Source organism: Rhinocladiella mackenziei (assembly GCF_000835555.1).
Source record: "Rhinocladiella mackenziei CBS 650.93 unplaced genomic scaffold supercont1.1, whole genome shotgun sequence".
NCBI classification, from domain to species: Eukaryota; Fungi; Ascomycota; class Eurotiomycetes; order Chaetothyriales; family Herpotrichiellaceae; genus Rhinocladiella; species Rhinocladiella mackenziei.
The window spans coordinates 95,372-120,727 of NW_013550604.1; the positions used below are offsets into that span (position 1 = coordinate 95,372).

Consider the following 25,356-nt stretch of genomic DNA (forward strand, 5'->3'; position numbering starts at 1 on the left):
CCCCCCCCCCCCCCCTTTTTGGGTGGATAGCCACATACCATTCTTCCGGGGGGTCGATCAAAACTATCCCCGACTGCATGCCATAGGGGTCGACGCCCTTGACATATCTTTGAAAGTCCTTGAATTGGTCCATTGTCTGTAAGAAGAAGTTGATCAGCTTTTATTTTCCCGTTCAGTCTTCTAAATTGGAGGAAGTGATGTTCTTCGCAGCAGACATCGAGCATACCGGAGTGAAGATAGGGACCCCATTTTCATAACGATCTGGCTTGACCTCCGAGTATTGTTCTGCTTCAGCACCTGCGCGCGCCGCCTCTTCGAATCGCATTCTGTTTTCTTCATCTTCAATGTCATCGCCGAGATCGGAGAGGGAGGAACTCGAGGCTGCGTCATCGTCCTTATGGCTTCCTTCGTCGGTGGTAGGAGGAGTATGGACTTGAGGGGGGTTAACGTCTTGTTTGTCCACGGCAGCGGTACCGAGCCCATCTGAGACAGGGAGGGTGGGCATGGTAGCTGCTGCCATGGTGAAAGAGTGGGCAAGGCTGGCGTTGGAATGAGTGGCGAGGATCGGATAAGATCAGCGGGGAAGGTTCAAGGTGATGCAAGACACATAGAGAGAGGAGCAACGAGGACGTCGCAGCCTCTGACCACGGTCTTGGACTAGATGAGAAGCAGGCAGCGAGTTGCTTTTGGGAGGACTTCGCTTGCGAGGATTCTTTTTTGGCTCGAGTAACTAGACTTCGCTGCTCTGCAGTCAAAGTCGACTCCCTTCGGATTGAGGCTAAGCTTTTTTGGGTCAGAGGCTTGGCCTCGGGAGGGATCAGGTGAGGTGGAAGAAAGACCCGTGGGCATTGACTGACTGTGCTCAGCGTATTGCTGCCGTTCTCCCACTCCATCACCTGCCAGTATTACACAATCCTAAGAAAGGTATGTCATTGCTCTCCTGCTATCGACATTACGGTACAGGCAGTGCGTGAATCATCGACCGTGGCTCGTGTCATCCGGCAAACCCCCTACGCGCCTCACCCCTCTTCCTACAGCTATTGGCTCGCTTGTTGATCCAGGCACGACCGGAGGCTGGTTGGTTTGAAAACGATGCGAATCATCGCACCAACTTTGTTCTGGCAAAACGTCGCGGCATAATCATCCCCATTCCCCATTTGCCAAAATCCCATCCAACCAGGAAAATGCTATCTTCGAGCGCATGGCCATTTCGTCACGGCCATAGACAAGGCCCCTGCGCATGTTTAGCTGCCCCGACGAATGCATCAGTACTCCGTCAACGCGAGTTTTTTGCCCACCGTCCTCCTCTTTTGTACGATTTGTTCGGATGGTTTTGGTTGATCCTTTTTGAGGGCTTGCAATAGCATACCAGCGTCGAAGAAACCGTCTAAAATCAAAGTCAGTCTTGTGTACGCCCGTCGTATGGCAGGGTACCACTTACATCCTCCCAAACTATCATCTTCCACCTCGGCCGTATCCATACTGGTGGGAGTCTGAAATCCATCCATCTTCGCGGCTTCGGCCTTGATGACGCGACCTCGGGATTTGAGTCTGCCATCTTTGCCTGCCTTCTCCTCCACCTCCCGAGCGCGGGTGATTTTCGCCGCTGCCGCATCTTTAGATTTGGTGGCCTTCAACAGTCTACGAATTTCATGCAGGTAAGATTCTAGGCTGTCCACAAATCGGCGGGTCTGTCGGTGCTTGCTGCTGGCACAAACTGAAATGGAGTCGTCTTTGATGATGTATCCAATGCCGAAACCATCTCCAGAAACAGGGCCGAAGCCGAAATGGCGTAGTGACGGGTTACCGCAATTAGACGTACTGAGGATCGTGTTGTTAATCTTCTCCCAGCCAGGATCGCTGAACAGGGCAGGCATATGGTGCAGAGCAGGTGCCGGAGAACGGCTAGAGTCTGTCCCCGCGCGAGAACGACTGATGGGCGATGAAGATTCTTCCAGTCTCTTGGGACTACCCGCATCACTTACGTCAGTGGGACTCGAATACCCGTTCGAACTGAAGCCGGTCGTGCTAGCCGCTTCTGCTCCTTCGTCATTGACCTTGCGCTGCCACACGCAGTACAGAGCATACAGGTGACGATCTTGGCCTTGTGCCTTGCTGGACTCTTTGGTGACGGCAGTATGTTTCTGCGTGGCGGCCTTCAGTGCATCGACCTTCCTTTGCGCCGAAGTGTCTGTCCAGAATGTCTTGACAAAGTCGACGCATTCCGGCGTCACGGTCCGAATCGCTTCCGTTCGACCGTGGAAAAACATCTTGGTCATGGCCGGCTCGTATGTATTTTCAAGACGGCCATACAGTCCGTAGTATGCAGCCTGGAATGCCATTTGGACGAAGGCATCCGGAGAGAAGCCCATTGATGTTATGACGTTCTTGCCATAGCCCGTGAAGTCTAAAGTTTGGAACTCATTTTGATTGATCAAGTCCGCCAGGCGTGTTTCGGCAAACCGGAGGGCGGTTTGCAACTCAGGAGTCATATCCCATTCGAGCTTGTGAGGAGTGGTACTGACATCGCCAAAGCTCTCCGGATCTCGTTTCGAAGGGTCAGGACTTTGACTGGTCCATAATGTCGGCGCCTGCCCATTGATGGATTTGGCAAATCTCAAAATGGTGTCGGTATAGACATCGCTGGCAAACCGAAGCACAGTGTGACCATCCACGCCGGTGTGTTCGAAGTTGATTCCGGCACTGCCATTCTTGCAGACAATGATTTGCAGCTTGTCGTACCATCTGTTGGTGCAGGTTCCGACTTGAACCCCCCGTACTACTTCGTTGGTGCCACAGAGCATGTTTCCGCACAGATGAGAAACGTCCGAGGGCTCGGTATAGTCTAGGCACACCATGAACAAGGCAGAGTCGACAATCCCAAGACATTCGGCATTGTTGGAGCCTTCCTCCCTCGTGAGAAGATCTCTTAAGCCGGACCAAATCTTTCTGTTCTCGGTGCTGAGCACGCCGATCGCCCCTTTGGCAGCTTCTTGGATTGGGGTCTGGTCTGCATCATCAACGATGACCTGCAAATTGATGGCCAGATCTTTCTCAGTCATGATCAGGTCATTGTTCCGGTCAAGGACGTCGAACCAATAGAATTGGCCACGGCACATAACCACCACGTGTTTGGAGTCGGAATCCTGGCCAATGATACACCCGTTCTCCGTCGGGACTCGTGCCGTTCCAAACAACCGCGAGTATTGGTACATGTCTAGCGGAGCGCCTCTCAGTGTATCGGGAGGAAGTTCTTCTTTTCTGACCGCTCTGACGAAGCAAAGCGCAGAGATCACCAACGAGGCCGCTCTGGTGACTTGATTGTTTCGTGCCGGTGTGGGGTCATCCTCCAAGAGAAAGAATGGATTCAAGTTCAAGACGACTGGATTGTCATAGTTGAGGTACGAGTCGTACCAGAACTGCTCAATGTAACTCGTCCTGCCTGTGGCATACTTCTTCAATCGTTCTTGTAAGTCCTTGCCGTCGTTCTCGAGGAAGTCTCGGACTGCGGCCTTGGTCTCGTTGTGCTCATGGCTATTTTGCAAAGGGGCTAAGGCTTCGAGATACTTCTTCATGGTCGACTCCAGGTCGGGTATGGGCAGCTTAGGGAGTTTGTCTTGGCCCGCGAAGGTGATTCCTTGCTTGGGTTGTTCCTTCTTGGCCGCGGCTTCCTTCTCTTGCTTCGGATACGATTCCTTGACATCTTTCGCAGTCTCCGGAGACCGCTCATCCTGACCCCCACCCATCTGGACACCGTTTGGGCCAAGAGGACTGTTCAAGGTCTCGTCAATGGATCGGGGAGGGGTGAAATATCTCGTTCCTGTGACGGAGGAAGGCATGGTTAATATCTGGATCATCCGTACAAGGCCGCCACTAGCGTGGCGATACTGAGAAGGCGAAGAGCGGTACGGTAGAAGTAATGGCAATCGTGCAAGTAATAAGGAGGCATGGGGGATCGAGGTCTCTTCTGGGCAGAAAGAAAAGGGAGCCCAACCCCGGGGTCGTGCAAGAGGAAGAGGAAGTGGAGGAAGAAAGAAAACCGTATGAGGGAGTCGCAGTCTAGATAAATCGTATTGAGCAGAGGTCAGAAGTATCAGGAGGGGTCAAGTCAATTGCATTGCGTGAGGATCATGGCCGCAACCAGAGCCTAATAGCGGCCCATAGTAGGTTAGAGATTGGAGACACATGGAGCCCTTTCTCCACGCCCCAATTCCGCCTTCTTTGGGAAAACTGAGGGCACACAAATCTGTGATCGGAATGCATCGCAGTGGTGTAGAGGGTAACTTTGTGTGGAAATGCGGAAAATGTGGGTGGCCCATGAGCAAAGACGCGATGGTGGTAGCGTCTCGGAGGAAAGGAAAACAGGAAAGACGTACAGAAAGTTGCGTGTAGAAGAGCACAGTCTGACAGGCTAGCTGGGAGTGGCCCTTGGCCGCCGAGGTTGCGAGGAGTAGTGCCGGCTGACGACGTCGAATCGCTCAGCCGATGGAGTAGATGTTCTGTTAGTTTCCTAGAGAGTCAAGGAGCTCTGATTCAAGCCTCTCAATGGCAGAGCTGTGTCAATAAAAATTAGATGGGATGTCTGGACGCAGAGAAAATGACTCGGTGTTTGTGCGATCGAACTGCCGCTGGACCTCCACCACAAACTTGAAGCACCAGATGACTTCCAAGGTTTGTGACGTAGCTTGATGGATCATGCAGAATCGGATCGAGACAGAACCTCCATTTTAAAGACTTGAATCTTTGTGGCTTCTAGAACATCTCCTGAGCCCACGGTGTTCTCGTTCTGCGATGACGTTGCGCCCTTCTTACCAGGGAACGGCGGTTGACCGGAGGTCATCGCCAAAAGACAAAAACCTGAGCATGGCCAAAACCGACATCTGGGGGCAGAGCATCTGACAGGATCGGAGAGAGTCGCTAGAATAGAGGATGAGGCAGCTACAGTAAGAGCTTTCCATTTCTCCGCAGCCCAAGGAAGAAACTCGGGGAAAAGCACCGACAAGGGATAAGCGCCCTAGGCTGGGGCGAATGGACAAAAGGGAAGTGTGAATCAGGACCGAAACCATGGATCAAAGCGCCAGCCACTAACCGAGAAGAATCTACGACCACTTAAACCGTGCATTGAAGTAGTTGTATGGGGACCACGGGATCTTGTCGTTCAATATTCCAAATGCTGTTTGCTGTTATACATTTTCTTTTGTCGGGTCTAATTTACAGACTCGATCGCCTTTGTAGGCTTCTCTCTCTCCTTCTCTTTGTCCCTCCCCAAATGTCTCCAAACCATGGCCGCTGTGGTCCAAGAATCAAAAATCAAATGTAGTGAAGTTCAAAGATAAGATGGTGAAGCAGCACTCCTGCAGAAGAGAAAGAAAATAATACAAAATTCCAACAAAGCTCTTGTCTGCGACGCTGGTCGCGGATCCCCTCCGCATGAAAAACAAAGTTCCCAGCCTTCTTCCCAGAATGCAAATGCTCAAATGCTGGTATGATGCTCTGGTAAAAATGCACTTCCCAACTCCCTCGCACGTAATGACTTCTTTTGAGAAATGTTGTCTGCTGTTCTTCTTGGTCTCTCCCAAAGTCATTCAATGAGTCGTCAGGTCATCAAAGCAAAATCACCATTTACAAAGTCACGGTGGGCATGTTGCCGGGTTGCAACACGTTAGCGGCATATTGGCCGCCGAAGTTGCCTAGAAAACAACGTCAGTGAGAGTCCAGAACAAAATATGGGTTCTTGCATATACGCACCAGGTGGGCTGTAGTTGCAGACAGTGAAATATGGGCTGACGTCACTGCCCGTGTTGGCCAAACCGTTGGGGCAGTACTGAGTAGCACATCCAACAGAGGTGGTGGACTTCCAAACAATCTGGGAGTAATGGCCCCATTTCTCGAAGTTGCTCATGTCGGGCTCCCCACCATATCCGGGGTAGAAGTTGATCTCGGCGTTGTACATCTCATTGGTGATCATGGCGGGGATGTCCTCGGGAGGAGCACCAGCACCAATGTTCTGGCCATAGCCACCACCGCCGGTAGAGGTGTCATGGGCATAGACGCAGCTGGCCGCGATCTGTGCGGCAATGGAAGCCATGTCATCACTCCAAGTCAGATCCGGGACCGAGGCGTTCTGGCGATGGATGTTGTGAGAGTCGAGGATGCCTTGCTGATAGTCGGAAGATACAGAGGTCGAGACAGGAGACGGGGTAGAAGAGCTTGGGCTGGCAGCAACCGAAGGAGATGTGGCAGAAGAGCTGAGGCTGGCAGCAGGCGCCGAGGACGGAGCCTCGGCATAGCTCGAAGGATCAGGTATATCGGAAGCTGGTGCTTGAGTGGGAGGAGCAGCAGAATCACCGGCACCTCCACTTCTCCAGTCACCCCACCATCCGCCTCGGGCATCCGACTCGACAGAGGTGGTTTCAGCAGGGGGAGCAGGGTCGACGGCATTGGTAGCAGGTGTCTCGGCAGGGGGATACCCGGTAACGGTCACGGTCTCGATAACGTACTCAATAGTGGTGACCAACGCACGTTTGTCCAGAGGAGTGGCAGCGGCCCAAGCGGCGCCAAATGCTGCGATCGTGAAGGTTGTTGACTTCATTGTGACGGATGGCGTTATTGACTGGATTTATTGATTGATCGATAGAGGATTTGGAACCAACGTTCCCTTCGAGAGCTATTTGATAACGGATTGTGGCAGGTAAGCAAAGCACCGGGCGTTGCACAATTTCGCCGGTTGGTGTCGGTTGGCTGGGCGAGCAGTGTCCTGTTGTTGACCTGAGTTCTTTCACACCAGGTGAGGCAGGATTCTGGAAGGGCTTCAAGCCGAGTTGTGGTCAAAGAGCTGTCTGTTGTCGTTTGGCAGGGCACGGACCGCGGTCCAAACGGCACAGTCACGGACTGTGCTGAGGAAAAGACTCGGGAGAGAGTCCTTTTTGGTAAAAGAGTGACTTGTCTTGTGCAGCTCGAAGGAGTGAAGAGTGCGCAAGGGAAAAACGAATGTAAGATGGCAGACCGCCAAAGGAAGGACTGGAGATAACGAAGAAAGAGAGTGAAGGCGCAAAGAGTAAATGGATGGTAGAGGAGGAAGAGATGTCGTTTTGTGCGGCGCTTCTTTGTCTTGGGCTAGGATCGAGCGGGTTGGACACCAAGAACAGCAAGTGGTTGGCCAGAAGAACAACTAGTGGAAGGGAACAAGGACCAATTGCAGGACCAGGCCCGGGTCAGGATCAGGAAAGCTAATTGCTCACAGCCCTAGGTTTTCTTGGTGGGTGCTTGGAACCTGGAGCTTAACCAAACCGAGGCTGGTGATTGCGGGGAGTACTGCAAGTGACACCGGGAGATTAGAGATTGGAAGTTTGTGGCCGATGACGATCCGACGAGGTAATCTGGACTGAAACGCTGAGGTACTAGGGGGCTGGCACTGAAAAGAAGACTGAAAAAGAAAGATACTAAAAGAGAGCGAGCCGAAAGGGGGTATTCCGCCCTTTTTGAGGGTGATTTTAGAATTTCACCTTGTACAGGCTGGTCCCGGGAACGAAGTTGCCAGCTGATGTACAGTACACATCATGGAAGAGTATTACGACATCGACAAGATGCCAGCTCGATCACTTGTTGGTTGGGATGAGAAGCACTGCACTGCGGGTGTGAATTTCACTTGTTCTCCTGCTCGTGTTCCAGTCTAATCAGCCTGTCGTAAGTGTTCAACGCCCAGCGATTGGCTCCAAGAAGCTGGATTTCACTCATCGCGAATTCTGAAAATCATCCCCCGCTCGCTGGCTTGTTTCATGTTCTCGCGACATGTCACCTCTCATCCTTCCTCCCCTTGCCATCTCAACGCATGGTTTTCTGGGTTCCAGGGTCTTCCCTTAACCCCCCCCCCCCCCAAAAAAAGCACACCACCGATCGCGTCAGCCTTGTGGCAGGTGAATTGTGGTATTCAGTGGTCCACCTAATGCTTACCCACGTTCAACACCTTCCTCTCCGTTTCGGCCGTCATTTCCTTTACCGTGCATCATCTTATCAAGTCATATTTGACCTTCTTGGAACTAGGGGCATTGGCCGGGCTCCGAAAAGAGGAGGAGAAGGGGTACAATTTCAAAAATCTCTCAAGACTCCATACCGTTTCCTAGAGTTCTGTCGGTCGCAGAGAAAAACACGTTGGGTTTCCATCCTCACACGATTCCTCAGGAAAGTCCACGAGTCCTTAGTCAACGTGGCCATCTTGACACGAAACGTCCGCCTCGCCACATCGGAGATTAAATCTAAGGAAGTTCTAAAATAATGGGTAAACGCTACCTCAAGAAGGAATGGTATGTTCGGTAGGTCGGCATGCAAGCCATGTCTTGCATCTTTCCGACTCCACCCTCTAGAGCACCAAATCACCAGTCAACTTCCACTCTGGCGAGCGATATCAAAAATCATCTTCTGTCTCAGATATGGAACGTTCGATTATGGACTTGGTAATACTCACATCTCACTTTGAAACAAGCCGTGAATGCAAATATCTGGCCTGAATTTTCAGAAATTTGAGTTTCGACCATTGGTGCGGTTGGTCGATCTCAAAAGATCCCCTCTTACCTCCTCAACACGTACCTCAAGAACAAGTTCGATTTCTTGATGGCGACTAGGTCGGCATTTCAATCCCGTCCCACAGCTCCTCCGAGACCTTCTCCCCTGCTAGGATTGTGGTTCATGCATGGCATTTAAAGGAAGATGGCAATAATAAACATTTTACGTTTGATGCGTCAACATGGCCTAAAAGGGGAAGTGATGCGCAACAGCCTCGCCCGAAGAAGCCCTTGAGGAAGTGACTGCCTGTGCACCATGCACGTACAGCAAAGGATGACAGGTTTCAAGATCGGACCAGTCGGTAAACCGTTCATCGTCGATGAGCAGCTGCCACCTATTCCAGCCACGCACCATCCAGTCATCTCTTTTCGACATGGATGTCTGTGTAACAGGCTGAAGTGGTAACTCATGTTTCCCGCCATCGAATTAAAGTCCGTCAGCCTCTGTCGTTCCACGTTGTCATTCACATTTGACTTCCATCTGCGCTTTTGTGCCATGTCGAGCTAATCCAGCTTCCATCTCCAGCCACGTGGACTCAGTCTGATACATTTCCTGCATATGAAGAGTCAGGTATACAAAAGCACTGGCAAAGCTGCCACCCCCTCTCCTTGCACTGCCATACTGTGAGTCGGTTGCTTGCAGCTTCAGTTCGACACAGAACGATAACTCCGGCGCTGAACTTATCATCTCGGTGCATCCAAGGTAAGTATCCACTTTAACCTGGACTAATCATTCCACGCCTCAGCATGACTCTGACTGAGCGATCCAAAGGCATCAACATTCACATCTGTCAATGCGATGTCTACACCCCCACTACTCTGTCCGTTATGAAGCATCTTCAGCTACAACTGCTCGCCAAGTTCTCTTAGCCCACAATCGCAGTGTAAGCGTATTCCGCCAATCAAAAATGCTTTCGGAGTAACAAGTCCCGATTGGAGGGGGATTTCTGTCTCCCAACCTCAAACTGCGAAAGTATTCTGTCTTTGCTCACATTTTATCTCTCATCGACGCCATTAACAAATTCGCAGAATCAGTTCTCCCTCTCAAACAGCTTGAAAGCGGTCTCACAATAACCGTCTTGTGTTTGGACCATCTGGCACAGTCACATCGGAGAAGCCTCGCCTGGAGCAAACTTTCATTTTCCTTCAACTCTCCTTTCCCCCAAGTAGGAAATCTGGAAGACACGTTCTCTATTCCAATTTGGATCAAATAACATTCAACCACTTTCTCCACGCCTGGTCCGTTCTCACAGAACGCTCGTTTCTCAAATCATTCAGGACGAATCTACCACATCGGACTGGCCGAGACCGAGACTCACAATCTTCTTAATATATAACTCCTCCAGGATCTTACCTGCCATGGTGTCGAAACCAGTCATCAGAGTAATCGGCTCTCTAAACATTGACTTTGTGACCCGTACTCCCCGAGTCCCAGGACCCGGAGAAACATTAACGGCCACTTCAATGACTGTTCATGCGGGAGGCAAGGGCGCCAACCAAGCTGTCGCGTGTGGGAAGGCGGCTTTCACTTCACAGGCCGAACAAGACGTTATAGTCGACATGATCGGTGCCGTCGGTGCCGGAGATCCATACTACGCCTCTCTTCTCAAGCCCACGCTGGAAAAAAGCGGCGTGTCCACCACTTACGTTGAAGAAATCAAAGGAATCCAGACCGGGACTGCTACGATCATTGTGGATTCAGGCTCAGATGGGCAAAATCGCATCCTGTTTGTCCCAGGAGCCAATGCTCGAGTCACAGATGTCACGAAAGTCATCGCATCGGCAACTCGAGACAGTGTCCCCGACGTCGTCGTCATGCAGGGCGAGATCCCTCGCCCGACTGTGCTGGGACTACTCGGCGCTTTCAACTCCACCGAATACAAGACATGTGTCATTTTCAATCCTGCACCGGTTTTCCCCGAAGGCATACCGATTGAAGCACTCAAGGGATTGGCAGCGCTGGTCGTCAACGAGACCGAATGTCTACTATTGTTCCGGGCTATCGAGGAGTTCAAGTGCATCGAAGTGCCCAGCAGTGAGGCAGACATGACAGAGTCTCATCTCGCCCGACTCACCAAACACCTTCACGACCGGGCCGGTATCTCCGTCGTGGCCGTGACACTCGGTTCTCGTGGCGTTTATTACTCGGCCGACATCAGACCAGGCACTCCAAGCCAAGACTTTATTCCCGCAGTCAAAATACAGAACGTCGTCGACACCACAGCGGCAGGGGACACATTTGTCGGATATTTTTCGACAGCACTGGCGCGGCACTTAGCTGCGAAGCAGGCGCTGGATGGATTCGATGTCAGGACTGCAGTCAGCAAAGCGAATCAAGCTGCTGCGAAATGCATCCAAAGAAGCGGGGCGATGGAGAGCATCCCTTTTGGATACGAGTAGATATGCGCTTAACAATATATTCTTGCTGTCAGAGCTCATCGTGACGTGCGGGAGAGGGTGGATCACCTGGCCCAACCAGGGTTGGCCGAAGCGTAATCGCTCGCACGACGCAGCTCCCACCGACAGCGGCAGCGTAACCTCTGCCACCCAGCGGGTCCTGTGTCTTGGGAGCGAGCTCTGGAAAGCCCGTATGTAGCACCTCATCGAGGACCGAAAGATCTGTCTTAGTGTCCTCGGGCTGACGATCATCAGAGCGATCTCGTTCATGGTCTCCATTTTGACCAGCTGTCGCCATATGGCTGCCTACAAATCGCCCCGATGAATTGGTCAGAGAACAGTATCAGTACGGCCGCCCAGTGAGGGTCGGTATCGTCCAGCCAGGGCAAACGAGAACTCGTAGTCTCTCGAAGTCCCGCCCGAACGGGAACACATATGGGTTATCATCCCCGTCTGGCCTGCTTGATTCCACTGGTCCAGATAGAAGCTCGGTGTAGGTTAGCACTGCGCCATAGTGATATGGGAGCATGCAGACGGGGTTATTAAATTCTCTTCATTTTTGTAAAAGAACCTACCATCAATCGCATGCCGCTGATTAAACCAGAACTGTGGTCACTTTCGATGCCGCGGACGAGCACCTGTTGCTCGCATGGAGGGAAACGAGGTATACAAGGCTCTTGTGCTCGATGCAGCAAAACCTATATACGTCAAGACACTCACTCTAATCAGGACTGAAGCCCGACAAAGCAGAGGCGACTCAATTTGTATCGGCACCACCAGTTGGTCTGTCCACATCATATACGCCCCGGCGTTCCGGGTCATCTTCAACGCGGCAGAAGAACATGAGTGTGATCAGGCTCAGCCTCGGCGAACATCGGCCCAAGCGTGGTCCATAGCTCCATAAAGCAAGTGGTAAACGAATCGACGAACCGAGGCCCGCCATACTATGTATATTTCTCCACCTCTCCAATGCAAACGATGTTTCTTCCTTTTTCGATCTTCAAACTTCGATTCTTTCGATATACAGTTTCAATTGATCTTGATCGGTGAAACCGTCGCGAATTCTTCCTGACCATTGACCCTGCGACATAAATACAAGGACCAGAATATACAGGAGAGTGATATCTTCGACCTCGGCTGTGCAAGACCACCACATCTCTCATACCTTGGAGACAGCATTCTGCCACGACCACCATTTTCACGGCCGCCTACGACAGTGCTCCAACATTACACATGGCGTCGACAACCTTCCCACCACCACCCTCGGACCCTTCTGTGATTCTCTCCTACCCAGCTCCCCATGTCCTCCTGGTGACCATCAATCGAATCAAACAAATGAACTCGATCCCCTTCCCCGTCCACTGGCACCTGCATCGGGTCTTCGATTGGTTCGACCGCGAACCCACACTGCGCGTGGCCATCATCACTGGCGCGGGGCCCAAGGCCTTCTGCGCCGGGCAGGATCTCATCGAGCTGGGCAAACGAGACCCCAAAGTCTTAGAGGAGAAGCCGTACCTGGGTATGCATCCGCCCAGCGGGTTTGCGGGCTTGAGTCGACGATTGGGCAAGAAACCGGTCATTGCCGCTGTTAATGGGTTTGCGCTCGGTGGTGGGTTTGAGATTGTTTTGAATTGGTGAGTCTAGTTCATCGCCTTTCTCCTCGGAGACGGCCCTCTGCTGTAGTCAGAGGGTGTTGAATGTTCTTGGACGCTTCTCCGGATTTCTTTTGTCGCCGCAATGATGATTGATGTCTCTTCCAGTGACATGACCGTCGCCTCGCCGACCGCCACATTCGGCCTCCCTGAATCCCTCCGGGGCATCTACGCCGGCGCCGGCGGTCTCCCCCGACTCGTCCGCAACGTTGGGCTCCCCTTAGCCTCTGAAATCAGCATGACCGGCCGCACGCTCTCAGCGGAAGAGGCCCTGCGCATGAACTTGATCAACAAAGTTAGCGCGAGTGCTGAATCGTGCGTGCCCGAGGCCGTCGCTCTGGCCGAGAAAGTCGCCAATATCAGTCCGGACGCCATTGTCGTCACGCGCGCCGCATTGCGCGAGACCTGGGAAAATGCTAGTGTGGAGCGCGGGTATCAGATTATTGATGAACGCTTCAAGCGTGGGCTAATGGAGGGAGAAAACTCGAAAGAAGGACTTGCGGCATTCAGAGAGAAGAGGAAGCCAGTTTGGAAGGCGAGTAAGCTGTAAGGCCAAGGTTGAGTCGAGAAGTTGTGGGCCATATGGAATGTCGGTGTGACGACATATCTCCCAAAGGATATTTCAGGTCGTTCAGTCTCCAGCCTTGCGGGGGGCGCATGTTCAGCAGTAAATAGCACGAGGTCGCCAAACCGTGAGGGCGATCCGCTGGTCCAAGAGGAGAGAGTTGAAAAGGGCCAATCCATCCATCACGTAAGTGGTTATATACTGGCCCACGCAGTGCCTACTCAAATCATCTACTGGCCGAAAGAGTTGGATAACCACGGTTCACCAGTTAGAAAGAAACGCGGCAATATTGCTTCCCACACCCTGTCCTTTTGCTCAATAGGACTTCTGGGTGTCTGAGTTCCCTACATCACATCATCGTAAGGGTGATCCATTGCCGTTTCGGGCATGATAGACACTTCCTCAGAGATTCTTTCTTATTGTTGCAAATCTTTCCCAAGTCTTCCCTCCTGATCAAAACTCCATCAAACTAACAATGACACCCCAAATTAAGCCAGCCAAGCTCCCAACGAGCATTCGGTATTCGAATGGAACGATGACGAGATTGAGCAATGTGACGAATGGCCAAAACTTATATCCAGCGATGAGCATGGGAAAGAAATCCTAGAAAGGGGTCAACATTTTCATAGTGGACCTGAAGAAGTGATATCTCCAGCTCACTCTTTGCACAGCTGTCAAAGCCTGACTCCAAGTAGCACCCCTCAAAAGATTGATCATGACGATGAAGAAGATGGTATTCAGCGATGCGCCAATGCTTTGATCGAGCAAGAGTTTTGCGATCGTGTTCGCAAGAGACAAAGTCTCCTTCTCATCATCCTTGTCATTGACCGCCACATCGTCGTCCTTCTTCTTGACAGCCTGAGTATCTTTCTTGGCATTACTCGGGAAGGTCTCTTCCAACACCAATTGCCATTGGTAATTGGGGGGAGTGGTTATGACGGCGAGAATAATGAAATGGAAGAAGGCAACGGGATCGATAGAAGAAAGGGCTTGTTCTCGATAGGCAGTCAGTCCCTGGGCGAGAGCGTTGGAGAGTGCTGAAATGGCGGCAGCCTGCGCCGTGACAGTCGGTAGACGAGAAGACATTTCCATTTTTTTGGCTCAAAATCGGATATAGATAGTCGGATGCCTGAAAGATAGGACTAGCGAATATTGATAACTCTTTTCTCGTGGGCGAGCTGAGAGAATGAGGTTCGTCCGATGCTGGTCAAGTTGGACGGAGTTTCCGCTGGCACCCATCAGAAACGGTGACAGGGTGAGGTTTCATTGTTGGCAGATTTCACGACATGTGTCAGGTAGTGCAAAAGAGAAGAAGCTGGAAGTGTTCCAGATCAATGCATACAGTTAATACTTCGGCCTCAATGGATTCAGGCTAAATTTGTTGTGCCATTGGAACGTCAACTTGGAGAATTCGGTCTCTACAAAATTGTTTCCCACCAGATTTCCGCAGACATCCCCTACCACAGCCGGTCGGACTTACTGTTGATCCGGTCCCGGGATGTTTTTCCCCACGTGATGAGCTGACTTGCACGCTATTCCGATCTCGGCTCGTTTCGCATCACCCGAAAGCCGTTGTCGGGATATCCGCCTTCGGTTGGGGCGGCCCTACCATTTCGGGTATGGTCGCAGGCTGGGCGCGTCGCCGTCTACAAGAACCCTCTTCCTATCCCAATCCTCTCTTCCCTTCAACCTGTTTTCTTTCTCACCTCCGTCGCGCTGATGCATTCGTCGCGCGTCACACGGCATCGCCTGAATCCTCTCTGCCGCACCGGCCTCCCTTGGATTCTCCACCGCCTCCTTCGAAATCTGCCTCGCCCCTCCTAGCGCATCCCGATCACCCTCCCAATTCTCGGTCCTTACGGCCTCCGCACCCTCGACGCAGCCCGTTTCGGCCCCCTCCAAGTCTCCAATTCCCCCATGGCACATTCAGCTTCACCGGCTACACAACGTGCAGGTTCAGCTAACTCCAGGGCCCTGAGAGCAATTTTGCAGGGCGATAAGGAGCCTGAGCCCGAGATTTTTGAATGCTGCGCACATTTAGATGTGTGTCCTGGCAATTGAGTATCTCACCTTCATCGCTTAGGTGTTGCACAGCATCAGGCGATTCATGAACGTTCATCAACGCATATTGAGCTGATCTCCTCGCGGAATGCTGCGAGCCCTCTTCCAATGGCATACTTTTTGATTATTTCTGACTTGAAGAGGTCGGACATGGAGAATCGCGCAAGGGAATCAACTGGGAAAGATGGTGTAACATTCCTATAAGCCCGAAAGATTAAGGCTCGTGGAAGTTTGTTGAGTGCTAAGCTGGCAAATAGGGGGACAAAGAATTCTAGGAACGGCTTCCAAGGGGGGCCTCCTGAGATTTGTTGCATGGTTGGGCGTCCTCCTGGTTATGCCCTGCGCCCTGGCACACTAACGTTGAAGTTCGCAGCCACGCTTCCCGCCCCTCCTGCCGATTTTCTTTCATCCTGCAGACAACCTTGCAGTCGTCTCAATTCATAAAGGATCGCACATACCGTCATGTATTTCACTGTCGACATTTCGGGCTGATTAATGCGGAACAAACTCCTGCAGAATTGGACAGCTTCTGGTTGCACCACGTATGTATTGTTGCGGTCGCAAATTCTGGACTCGGCGACTGGATTACTTTGCCCATGCTTGCGGGCCAAGGGGTATCGGAGCCCCAACTACTTAGAGCTGCCTGGTGAAATCACATGACAGCCGTGACTCCATATTTTCTCAAGGCAACTAGGGGATACGATACGATACGATATTCATACACCCTGTGCGGGCTGAGCCCATAGGGGACTAGCTACTGCAGTGCCCAACTCGTCGTTACGTTGTTGATCCCGGGCGCTGTTGAGGTTCGTAGTACTTGTCTCGGCACCCACGACCCTCTGCTTGGTGTGCCAAGGCACTAATCGCCCCTACGGGTGGACCTTCGCAGAAGGGTCTGGGTCAACGATACCGCAATACAATTAATTAAATGACCTATATAAAATTTCGGTAATTAAGTGAAATGACCAATTACCATCCGTTAACGCTCCATACGAGTCATCTCGACGTCGAGGCTCGTCTGTTCACGCCCTGTTACGAACAATCTCGAGTGTGATTAGTAAAGCTTGAGTGGTCCACAGACTGGATCCGATCCATGGCCCATATCGATATCGACTTCTGTCGAGCAGGGCCCCCGGGCCACATAGTCCACGGATTAGATCCGATGACGGTAGTCTTTCATCAGATCCGATCCATGGATCATCTCGATATCGAGGATATCGATACCTATCGAGTGTGCCCCCCTCGCCACATGATCCACGGATTGGATCCGATGACGGGGCGGCAGGAGTAGCGAAGATGACTGCCGCCAGAAGGCATCGTATACAGAGTAAATGAGGACTCTACAAGCTCAAGTCGACCACAAGGAATCGATTCCGACTGTCCACAGGCTACAGAACGCGTCGGTTGCTGAGAAGAACCTCTTTCCAGTCCTCACCGACCTTTTTGGTGTATGTGCGATTTACGCGGCAAACCTGCCAGTTTTTGCATTTTTGAATATAACTAACAATGCTTAAAAAGCGTTACGATCCTGCTGAAGGTACAAATACTCGCACTCTGCTCCAATCACCGACCCTTTCTATCAAGCCAGAGGCAATAGCCCATTCAAACCTTTAGCGCAACTTAATCGAAGTCGTGACACAATCAGTCTTCTTCCGGGCGTTTCCGAAACGCGAGACTGGGCCAGTCCACATCCTTTCCTTTCGATCGGGTATTGCTTGCTTCCCCTTCCTGCACACTGGCCTCACTCCCTTCCGCACTCGTTTCCCCTTCTTGCTCAAATCCTTCATATCTGTAGTCTTCCTCAAGCTGAGAGAACATTCTATTTCTCCGAGAGAGTTGGTCAGCCAGAGTTTCGTTCGTTTGTACCGAAGCAAAGAACCGGTCGCTCGAATCTGTAGCCTTCATATGCTCTAAGCAGCCAAAGATGGTGTGGTCGTGTCCTCGCGAATGAATCGCCCACAAATCAGGTTGCTGTCCACTTTCGCTCTGCATCACTTGGACAAGTGGAGCGTAAGCCCTACCGCTTCTGACTACCCCTAGATCGAAGAGGAGGCACAGGATAGGGTACTTCATCTGGTTGAATACAAATTTCGTCGGCTCGCGCTTAGAACCTTTCTCGTCGCTCTCAGAATATTTCTCGTCGTGTCCAGAATCTTTCCTTTCGCGATTAGAACTTTCTGCCTTCGATTTGCCCGAATTCGACTTCTGGTCAACATTAACAAAGTCCTCTCGAAAGATCTCTCTCACTGTTGTAGCATTCTTCTTGTTCTTCACCTGTACTACGATGACTCCACAATTCGATGGATCGAACTCCTCATCCTCCGTGCCATAGTACACGGGAATGAGCAGATCGTATGTTTCCTGGCACCAAGATAGCTGCATCGCAGCGCTTCGGCGTAACAGGTCGCGACATAATCCGGGGATGACCTCGGGGGTAAGTGCTGAATCGGTTGGTAGAAAATGAGTAAAGTTCATCCTGGCTTCGAGTATCCGCTTAGGCATCTTTTCAATTAAATCGTGATGATCCTTAGCATACAATGCCAGGAGAAAGTCGGAAACCGTGAAGGTTGGTGCAAATTTTGGCGTATGACCTTGTCGAGCCCATCGAACCCAGTCGTGTGCCAGAATTAACATTAACCGAGCATAGAGTTCCCCTTTGCGCCCTTTTTCTATCAATCCTTTCTCAAGAAGCTCCTTGCAGAGTGTTTGAATACTACCCGGCCAGTTGACGTTGCTGCAGAGATGTTCCATAGCCGCTCTAACTAAGACTGGCTCTGATGGCGTCATTGTGTCCATCACTCCGGTCTCGCGATCCATGGATATGACCACCCTCATGAAAGAATTCACCGCAGTCCTTGTGAGAGAGATGGTGACAGGGTTCTGCAAGCAGACATCCAAAGAGAGACGGAAGGACAGCGCAGCAAATACGTGGTTCGGGTCGTCAGAGTTATAATACCCCTGTTGCTGGCCGCCAATGAGCTTCAATTTGGCCAATTCGATCATCCCCTGGCCCTCATTTGCATATACATACCAGAGAGGCCTGCCGAATTGGGCCATGTGATCTAGATTTGCAAATTCCTTTAACGACTTGCGGAGCTCCTTTTTCCTTAGTGTTGGATTCTGCATCTTTCGTCGGTCCTCGACGTCGAGCTGAAGACTCACAAATGGGGGAAATCGCATTAGTTCGGTTTTGGTCTCTTTAAAGCTGATACGAGCGGAGGGGTCCAGAAGATAATCGCCAGTTCGAATGATATTGCTCGGCGGTACAAGGTATCCGACGAGAGATTCTGTTGAGAGGAAGAAAGACCACGCACGAAACTTCTTCAGACAACTGATGACTCGATTGAGCGCTACATAGAGTCCGATGTTGGGTTGGTCAGACGGCCGCATTCTCATTAAGCTTGACGCCTCGTCGAACACGATCACCAAGAGTGGGCCCGTGTCGCTGGTGTCTCGACATTGTTGAAGAATTTTCATCAGGTTTGTGATAGCATTGAGAAGGCCGTTTAAGGGATTAGGGTGAGCTTCACTGTCCGCCTCTTCGAGATGATGGTGAACCTTAGACAGTCCGTCATCGTCGAACTTCTCCATCCAATTTGGGCTGGAAATTAATTCTTGAGCAATCGCTCGAGCTCTCTTCGCTACCGAATCGCAGAACTCGATGCGCATCTTGGACCGTTGGCTCTTAGCGTCCTGAGCATCGGTAGCTGGTTCAAGTGTTGCCATCTCTGTATGCCTGCTACCCGCAAGCTCTTCTAGAGTCATCGTGGTAAAGGGCTGACTCTCCACCCAAGTATAGACTAATAAGGTTAAATTAAGGAGGATTTCGGTAAAAGAGTATCGGCAACTTACATGTCTCGAAACTAGCTTGGAGCAATGCAGTAGCGAGAGTATGATTCCACGCTACGACTGCTCTCCTCTTCAGAAAATTAGTAGATCTCTCTTGTCGATTGATAGGCTCGGGGATGTTGGTGGGCGGCGGGTCGCGCAGGAATAATAGTATCTCTTCATCAGGAGGTGGAAAGCCGGAAGTCCCAGACTCGCGAAGAATGAAGTTGATCATCGGACAGCGTTGGCCGAAAGCATCTGCTAATCTTGATTTACCCATACCACTGCTCTGAACGAATACCAAGGTATTTGAGAAATACTTGCTCACATCGAGTAGCTGGTATCGCCGAATGAGGTCCTGTAGCGCAACTAAGGAGTGCGGAAAATAGGCGTTGTTCCAGTCTTTTTGCAGAGCATGAAGGACAGCACTTGTCTGAGAGGGGGAACGTACGTGGAAGGCGGTATTGGTTGTCCCCTTCTTGACTCGACTCGGCAACATCTTTTTGAACTCTTCCGGGTGATTTTCCTCTAACCACTGATATATTTCGTCCGAAGTCATATATTGTATCTTCTCTTCGTACTCTTTCGGAAAGGTTTTCTCCAGCCAGCGAAGCAGCCCGACTATACTTATATCTTTTGGCTCTTCTTTCGTTGTGACGGGTTTTGCCTGGACGACTTGAGGGCCTGACCCGGTGTGTCCCGCGTTCGGTTCTGAAGAAGTGCTCATTGTGACGCTACCTAGAATGGCCGGGGACGTAATGAGAAGAGAGGTAGGGAGCGGAGACGGTGATGAATCGGGTGACAAGAGAAGATGAAGACGAGTATGACGAGAAGAGTACGTGAGGGCAAGGTATTGATGCTGATGGACTGTTCAATCCGTTAAATGATTGATTGATTGGTTCGGCTCATCTCTCTCAGGAGTAGAAAAGTTTGTGGGTGCGAGTTGTCTCGAAGTGACACGGCAGGAGTGACATGGCGAACGCGACACGCCAAGCCAGCGTTGCTATTTCAACGTGTGTGTTCAACAAAGACTCCGGTGACGTGAGTTACTGGACCGTATGAGGTAAGTTTGGCGAGTCACATGATCACAAGTACTTACACGGAAAGCGCCGCGACTTATCGGGAACCTCTGGAGTGAGAGATTCTTGGCAGCGAGTTGCCTAAACTCAGACCCTGCGGCTGCGGGCGCTTAACTTTTTCCGGAGGAAAAAGCCTTCGCAAGAAGGGTCTGAGCCCTGATACACCAATTTTCGTAACGTTCGCTACATTTTCTCCACAACACAACGTTTTCATAGACGGTGATGTATATATGAAATTTTCTTTGAATTGAGGGCCTCGTTATGCACTTTTCCGAATTTGAATTGATGGCGTGGTTTTTAAGATAACGCGGAAAAACACCTTCTCTTGACGACCCGATGATCTTCAAATAGCTCCCAATCACCCAAAAAATTTGCTGGCACTGTCACAGATTGTACTAATCGATAAAGAATTGCTATAGAAATTACTATACCAAGTTTCAAACCATGGCGACTTCAATTGATTCGTGCATGTCGAGTTTTTCGTTAACCGCATCGTTTTCAGATGACGCATCCAACACGCCAGCGAACTTCCTTTCGGAAGAGGCTCCTCCTGATAGTATATCTACCCAAATTATTGACACTGATCGTCATGTTTACCAATTTAGTCCTCGGCCTTACCAGGTCAAGGCCCTATATTCATTGATTCACGGCAAGCAGGACACAATATTGTATACGCCAACGAGTGCAGGAAAAAGTCTCATTAGGCAGATCAATCCTATTCTTTGTCCAGGCTGGGTACTCTACATTATCCCTCTCACTCGGCTTGGTGATGGACAGGCTAGAAAGGTCACCGCCCTTGATGGCTTTCGTGGATTTCTCCTGAACGATAGGTCCAACAGTGCTGAGAGCTCCCTCTGGCATCGACCAGCCACCAGTGTACCCATCGTACGTCTATCCGGCTCACTCCTTCGCGGTTTCACAGATTCGGATTAGGTGGATCTGTGAAATCCCCCTGGCCCCTCGGGGGGGCGGGATGATTATGTCATTAAAGGATATTTCGGAGTATGTTAGAAGGGGAATGGTATTCGGGTATTCGCTGATGGTGACTTCTTTGCTGATGCCCTTAGTCGGCTCGATTGTCGAGTGGGAGCTGGTGCGGACGATGCGGTAGCAAGCAGCCGTGATGGCGTTATTGGAACAGGTGCGTCGGGCGCCATCTTAGCATGCACATTTGGCATCTACTGTACATGTACAGGAGATGCAAATCATGTGCTGACCTTCCGCTCCTGCTATATCTGGAATTTAATCTTCTTCTTTGCTTTCGCCGGTAGTGTCTTTTCTCAAGGTCTTTACTGGACGTCAACATACAAAACCCGCTATCCCTCTTCTGGATAGTAATAGAATATATGCAATTAAATTGCTCAGCTAAGGCACTATTCCTAATCGAGTTCCTCTCGTTGCTATGGACATAGTAAATCACTATGGGATTATCTCGACGTCGAAGGCTCGTCCATTCACGCTCGGCTACGAACCATCTCGAGCGCGATCAGTAAGAGCTCATCTAGGTGGTCCATAGATTGGATCCGATGAAATACCACGAGCCGTCGGATCCAATCCGTGGATCATGTCGTTATCGAATAGGTTCCCCCCCTCCCCGGGGGACTTGGTCCACAGACTGGATCCGATGGGGGGTGGCCCGGAAAATGTTTAATCCGTTGAGGGTAGGTTGCCCACGGGTTTCATCGGATCCAATCCATGGGCATATATCGAGTAGGGTCTCCCCCCGGCCACATGGTCCACGGATTGGATCCGATGACGATGCGGCAAGGGGAGCGCCGACGTGCCCAGTTGCCCACGTGACACTGCAAAGCCGTAGGCTTACGTGATTGGCCAGCACGTCGCTCTTGGCGTCGACACACAACGTCAAGCCCTAACCAGGCGATTCCAATTCAAAGCCAGGCTGAGCCCATTCAGTATTTTACCAATCTTACCATACCACCAGGCTGCCAAGGCTTTCGAAGATCAGCGACCTTTTGCGATGCTCAAGTATCCCGCCCCTGCCTTCAGGAGAACAGGGGTCAATAAGCCTGGCCACAAGATTGCGCGAACGTCAACTCTCTGCGCCACCCAGGACTTTTAGTTTCCAGGATTAAAGTGTCACAGCCCCATTGTAGGTTTGGGGGCTCACTCTTTTCGCACATGCGAGTGAAGTCTCACAATTCCCATTACCTCAACCCATCCTCCAGTGTTTGATAGATTTTGTCCTACCGGTGCCGGCAAGTTACAGTAACCATAGACCCAGATACATTGGCAAACAATGGCATCCTGTGCAGCGGACTGGTAACCTTCAAAGTGCGCAGTGACTGACATGATCTTCTTCATCGAAGTGCCACACCCTTGAGAAGCGTCGCTGCTACACAGTAGCCGAGATCGACACCATGGCTCCTGCTCACGCTCGGTTTTCTTATCAGAAGATGGACGATGACGACCCAGATGCACAGCACGAAGCTGTTGAACTCGGGCCCTTTAATACGGTCACTAGTGCAAGTTTCAACTACGGCGCCGTTCCAACAATAACATCAGATCTTCCCAAAGGGTGGACATCAACCGAGAAAATGCCCATACGCCCCGCCTCTACTGCGACCATGTTTTCGGGATGGCGAGGCGGCGCGACATCCGCTGCAGGATTGGCATCGATATCACTCTGCATCAATCTCGGTGTTGGAATCTGGCTTTGTACTCAGGGCAAGAATGCTGGAGGACTCACCGAGGTCTACAGAGGTAACTGCAACACAGCCAAGCAACTGAGTATCTGGGTTCACTTGGCCATCAACATCCTCAGCACGCTACTGCTTGGCGGGTCGAACTATTGCATGCAATGTGTATCGGCCCCTACGCGGAAGGAGATCGACAAAGCTCACTCTCAAGGGAAATATCTGGATATCGGAGTTCCCAGTATGCGCAATCTGGGTGTTATTGGCCTTCAAAAGAACGCCTTGTGGTGGATCTTGGGATTGACTTCCATTCCGTTACATCTGATGTGGGTATGCCTGACAAATTCGAAATGTGACCCTCCCTGACCGAGATGTAGGTACAATTCGGCATTCTACTCATCTCTCTCAAATAACGATTACAACATTCTCATTGTGACGCCAGATTTTGTTACTGGAGGGGCCTTTGATCTCGCGGCGGCAATCGACGCATCACACACAATTTGGGATTATGATGCCACTATCGACGTGGATCCTGCGGCTATCCAAAGCGAAATTGGAACTGCCCGATTCGAACGCCTGGAAGTCAAACAATGCATTAGAGACTATGCTCAAGTATTTCTGTCTAGTCGAAGGAACCTCGTCCTAGTGTCAAACGCTGACCAGGCCAATAATTCATTGCTCTACTTGGAAAAATATGAAACAAGCAGGGAACTTGGAGATGGGAGATATACGCCCTACAACTGGTCGGTCGACTTCTACCCTTCCCAAATCAAAACTGACACGGACAGGATCTGCCGAGCGGTTGGGACCATCTACCAGTCCCATAACCCCCCAAACAATCCGACGGCTTGCGACGCTTACATATCTGAAATTGAAGCGGCCTCGGATGAATGGGAGCCGTGGGGCTACCAGGTGCAGTACTGCATGAGCGAGACGGTGGATGAGTCGTGTAGCTTCAATGGCAACATCCCCATCATCTTCACCGTGATCGCGTGCAACGTGGCGAAGCTGTTGCTCATGTTGATAGTCGCATTTCGGCTACGGGGATCGCCACTCATCACCATCGGGGATGCGATCGCGTCCTTCCTCCAGCGACCCGACCTGACGACCGAGGGACTCTGTCTCCTGACCCGTCAAGACGTGACAAGGGGGACCGAGAAGGTCGGCCCAGACGGACGGCCACTCCCAGGGCGACTGCGGCTCTGGCCACCCGACGCCAGTGCCACAAAACTACAGGGTCAGCCTGCCACAGCTCGCCGCTACAGGTGGTCCCAAGCGGCCAGCTGGAGGCGCTGGGTGTTCACGATCGCGCTGACTGCGATCGCGCTCGTCGTCGTGGCGGGCCTCCTTGCGTGGGCGAGCAAGCGAGTCGTCTCCAGGACGCGCTCCATTTCGATATGGAAGATGGGCTTTGGCGCCGTCAACGTCAACACGCTCATCAACGGCTGGGACATCGAGAAAATCGCCGACCCGTCGACCCAGATTCTCGCCAGCATCCTGATCGCCAACTTGCCGCAGACGATCCTCTCGTTCCTCTACCTCAACCTGAACGGCCTGTTGACCAGCATGTTTCTGGCCGATGAATGGAGCGACTTCGCCCGCGAGCGCAAGACGCTGCGCGTCTCCACACCCCAGGGCCGCCAGCGGAGCAACCACTTCCTCCAGCTGCCCTACCGCATGGGCGTCCCGCTCATGGTGCTCTCGGGCCTGCTGCACTGGCTTGTCTCGCAGTCCATCTTCCTCGCCATCGTGAGCGAGTACACGCCGCTCGGGGACCTGGCCACACCCGTGGCGATCGCCACCTGTGGATTCTCACCGGTTGCGATGTTGACTCTGATTTTGGTCGGCGCCGCCACCATCGCCGGTGTCATCGGCCTGAGTCGACTGAGGTACGACGGCGGCATCCCACTTGTGGGCAGCTGCAGTGTCGCGATTGCTGCGGCGTGTCATCGGCCGACGTGGGACGTCGACGCCCACCTAAATCCCGTGCAGTGGGGTGCGGTGCCGGGAGCGGAGAGAGAGACGGGAGTGGGCCATTGCTGCTTCACGAGCGGCGACGTCGAGGAGCTCCATATCGGCAGGATGTATGCCGGTATTATACCGAAGCTGGACTGAGACGCACGTCCGCCATTTTGCGCGGGATCTTGTACAAGCATCGTCATATATACCGTAGAGTAGACAAAGTTCCCTATTTTGTGTCAGTCATGTGGAAATCATACCGCCGTAACGAAAAGTCGCTGAAACTTCGGAACGGGACTCAGATATTATTGGTATGCCCGAGGGGTCCGGGATTGCCTCGGGAGAGCGAGTCGGGAGAGCGAGTTTCGAACAACAGCGAGTGGGTCTGGAGCTGTCTAAGCACAATTGAACCTAGTTGTGCGAGCGTTGTCCGGTGGATGGCGCGGTACCTCAAATCCCTAGTAAAATGGGGGGTTTTCAGGTACCTTTCCATCCACTTTGCCTCGCTCGCATAATTGGCCCTTTTGGTGCTTCTTTTGGCGTCGTTGCGTGATCAGAGCGTCTCTGTTGTCTCTGAAGGTTTTCTATCGCTCGTGCAGC

At 51.7% G+C, this 25,356-nt stretch overlaps 8 protein-coding genes across 8 annotated transcripts in view; 3 read left to right on the forward strand and 5 right to left on the reverse strand.

Moving 5' to 3' along the window:
• The window catches only part of Z518_00032 (uncharacterized protein), a gene marked incomplete at both ends in the record, with an annotated part of 4,831 nt that extends 4,311 nt beyond the window's left edge, over nt 1-520 (reverse strand). The window contains 2 exons of the mRNA XM_013420636.1: nt 39-136; nt 227-520. Coding sequence (XP_013276090.1) covers nt 39-136; nt 227-520 — 392 coding nt within the window. The remainder of the gene's footprint in view (nt 1-38; nt 137-226) is intronic.
• Nucleotides 521-1,265: 745 nt separating this feature from the next.
• Nucleotides 1,266-3,839, reverse strand: Z518_00033 (uncharacterized protein; the record flags this gene model as incomplete). Its single annotated transcript, XM_013420637.1, has 2 exons — nt 1,266-1,387; nt 1,442-3,839. The coding sequence occupies 2 exons, from the start codon at nt 3,837-3,839 to the stop codon at nt 1,266-1,268; spliced, it is 2,520 nt and encodes an 839-aa protein (XP_013276091.1).
• A 1,783-nt stretch (nt 3,840-5,622) lies between these two features.
• Z518_00034 (uncharacterized protein) lies at nt 5,623-6,592 on the reverse strand (the record flags this gene model as incomplete). Its single annotated transcript, XM_013420638.1, has 2 exons — nt 5,623-5,690; nt 5,749-6,592. 2 exons carry the CDS (start codon nt 6,590-6,592, stop codon nt 5,623-5,625), a joined length of 912 nt encoding a protein of 303 aa, XP_013276092.1.
• Nucleotides 6,593-9,920: 3,328 nt separating this feature from the next.
• Z518_00035 (ribokinase) lies at nt 9,921-10,961 on the forward strand (the record flags this gene model as incomplete). The annotated part of the gene is made up of 1 exon (XM_013420639.1): nt 9,921-10,961. One exon carries the CDS (start codon nt 9,921-9,923, stop codon nt 10,959-10,961), a length of 1,041 nt encoding a protein of 346 aa, XP_013276093.1.
• Nucleotides 10,962-12,191: 1,230 nt separating this feature from the next.
• Nucleotides 12,192-13,160, forward strand: Z518_00036 (uncharacterized protein; the record flags this gene model as incomplete). The annotated part of the gene is made up of 2 exons (XM_013420640.1): nt 12,192-12,592; nt 12,719-13,160. The coding sequence occupies 2 exons, from the start codon at nt 12,192-12,194 to the stop codon at nt 13,158-13,160; spliced, it is 843 nt and encodes a 280-aa protein (XP_013276094.1).
• A 468-nt stretch (nt 13,161-13,628) lies between these two features.
• Z518_00037 (uncharacterized protein) lies at nt 13,629-14,261 on the reverse strand (the record flags this gene model as incomplete). Its single annotated transcript, XM_013420641.1, has 2 exons — nt 13,629-13,778; nt 13,836-14,261. The coding sequence occupies 2 exons, from the start codon at nt 14,259-14,261 to the stop codon at nt 13,629-13,631; spliced, it is 576 nt and encodes a 191-aa protein (XP_013276095.1).
• A 2,616-nt stretch (nt 14,262-16,877) lies between these two features.
• On the reverse strand, nt 16,878-19,791 carry Z518_00038 (uncharacterized protein; the record flags this gene model as incomplete). The annotated part of the gene is made up of 2 exons (XM_013420642.1): nt 16,878-19,036; nt 19,089-19,791. 2 exons carry the CDS (start codon nt 19,789-19,791, stop codon nt 16,878-16,880), a joined length of 2,862 nt encoding a protein of 953 aa, XP_013276096.1.
• A 2,730-nt stretch (nt 19,792-22,521) lies between these two features.
• Z518_00039 (uncharacterized protein) lies at nt 22,522-24,912 on the forward strand (the record flags this gene model as incomplete). The annotated part of the gene is made up of 2 exons (XM_013420643.1): nt 22,522-23,123; nt 23,175-24,912. The coding sequence occupies 2 exons, from the start codon at nt 22,522-22,524 to the stop codon at nt 24,910-24,912; spliced, it is 2,340 nt and encodes a 779-aa protein (XP_013276097.1).
• Nucleotides 24,913-25,356: the final 444 nt, after the last annotated feature.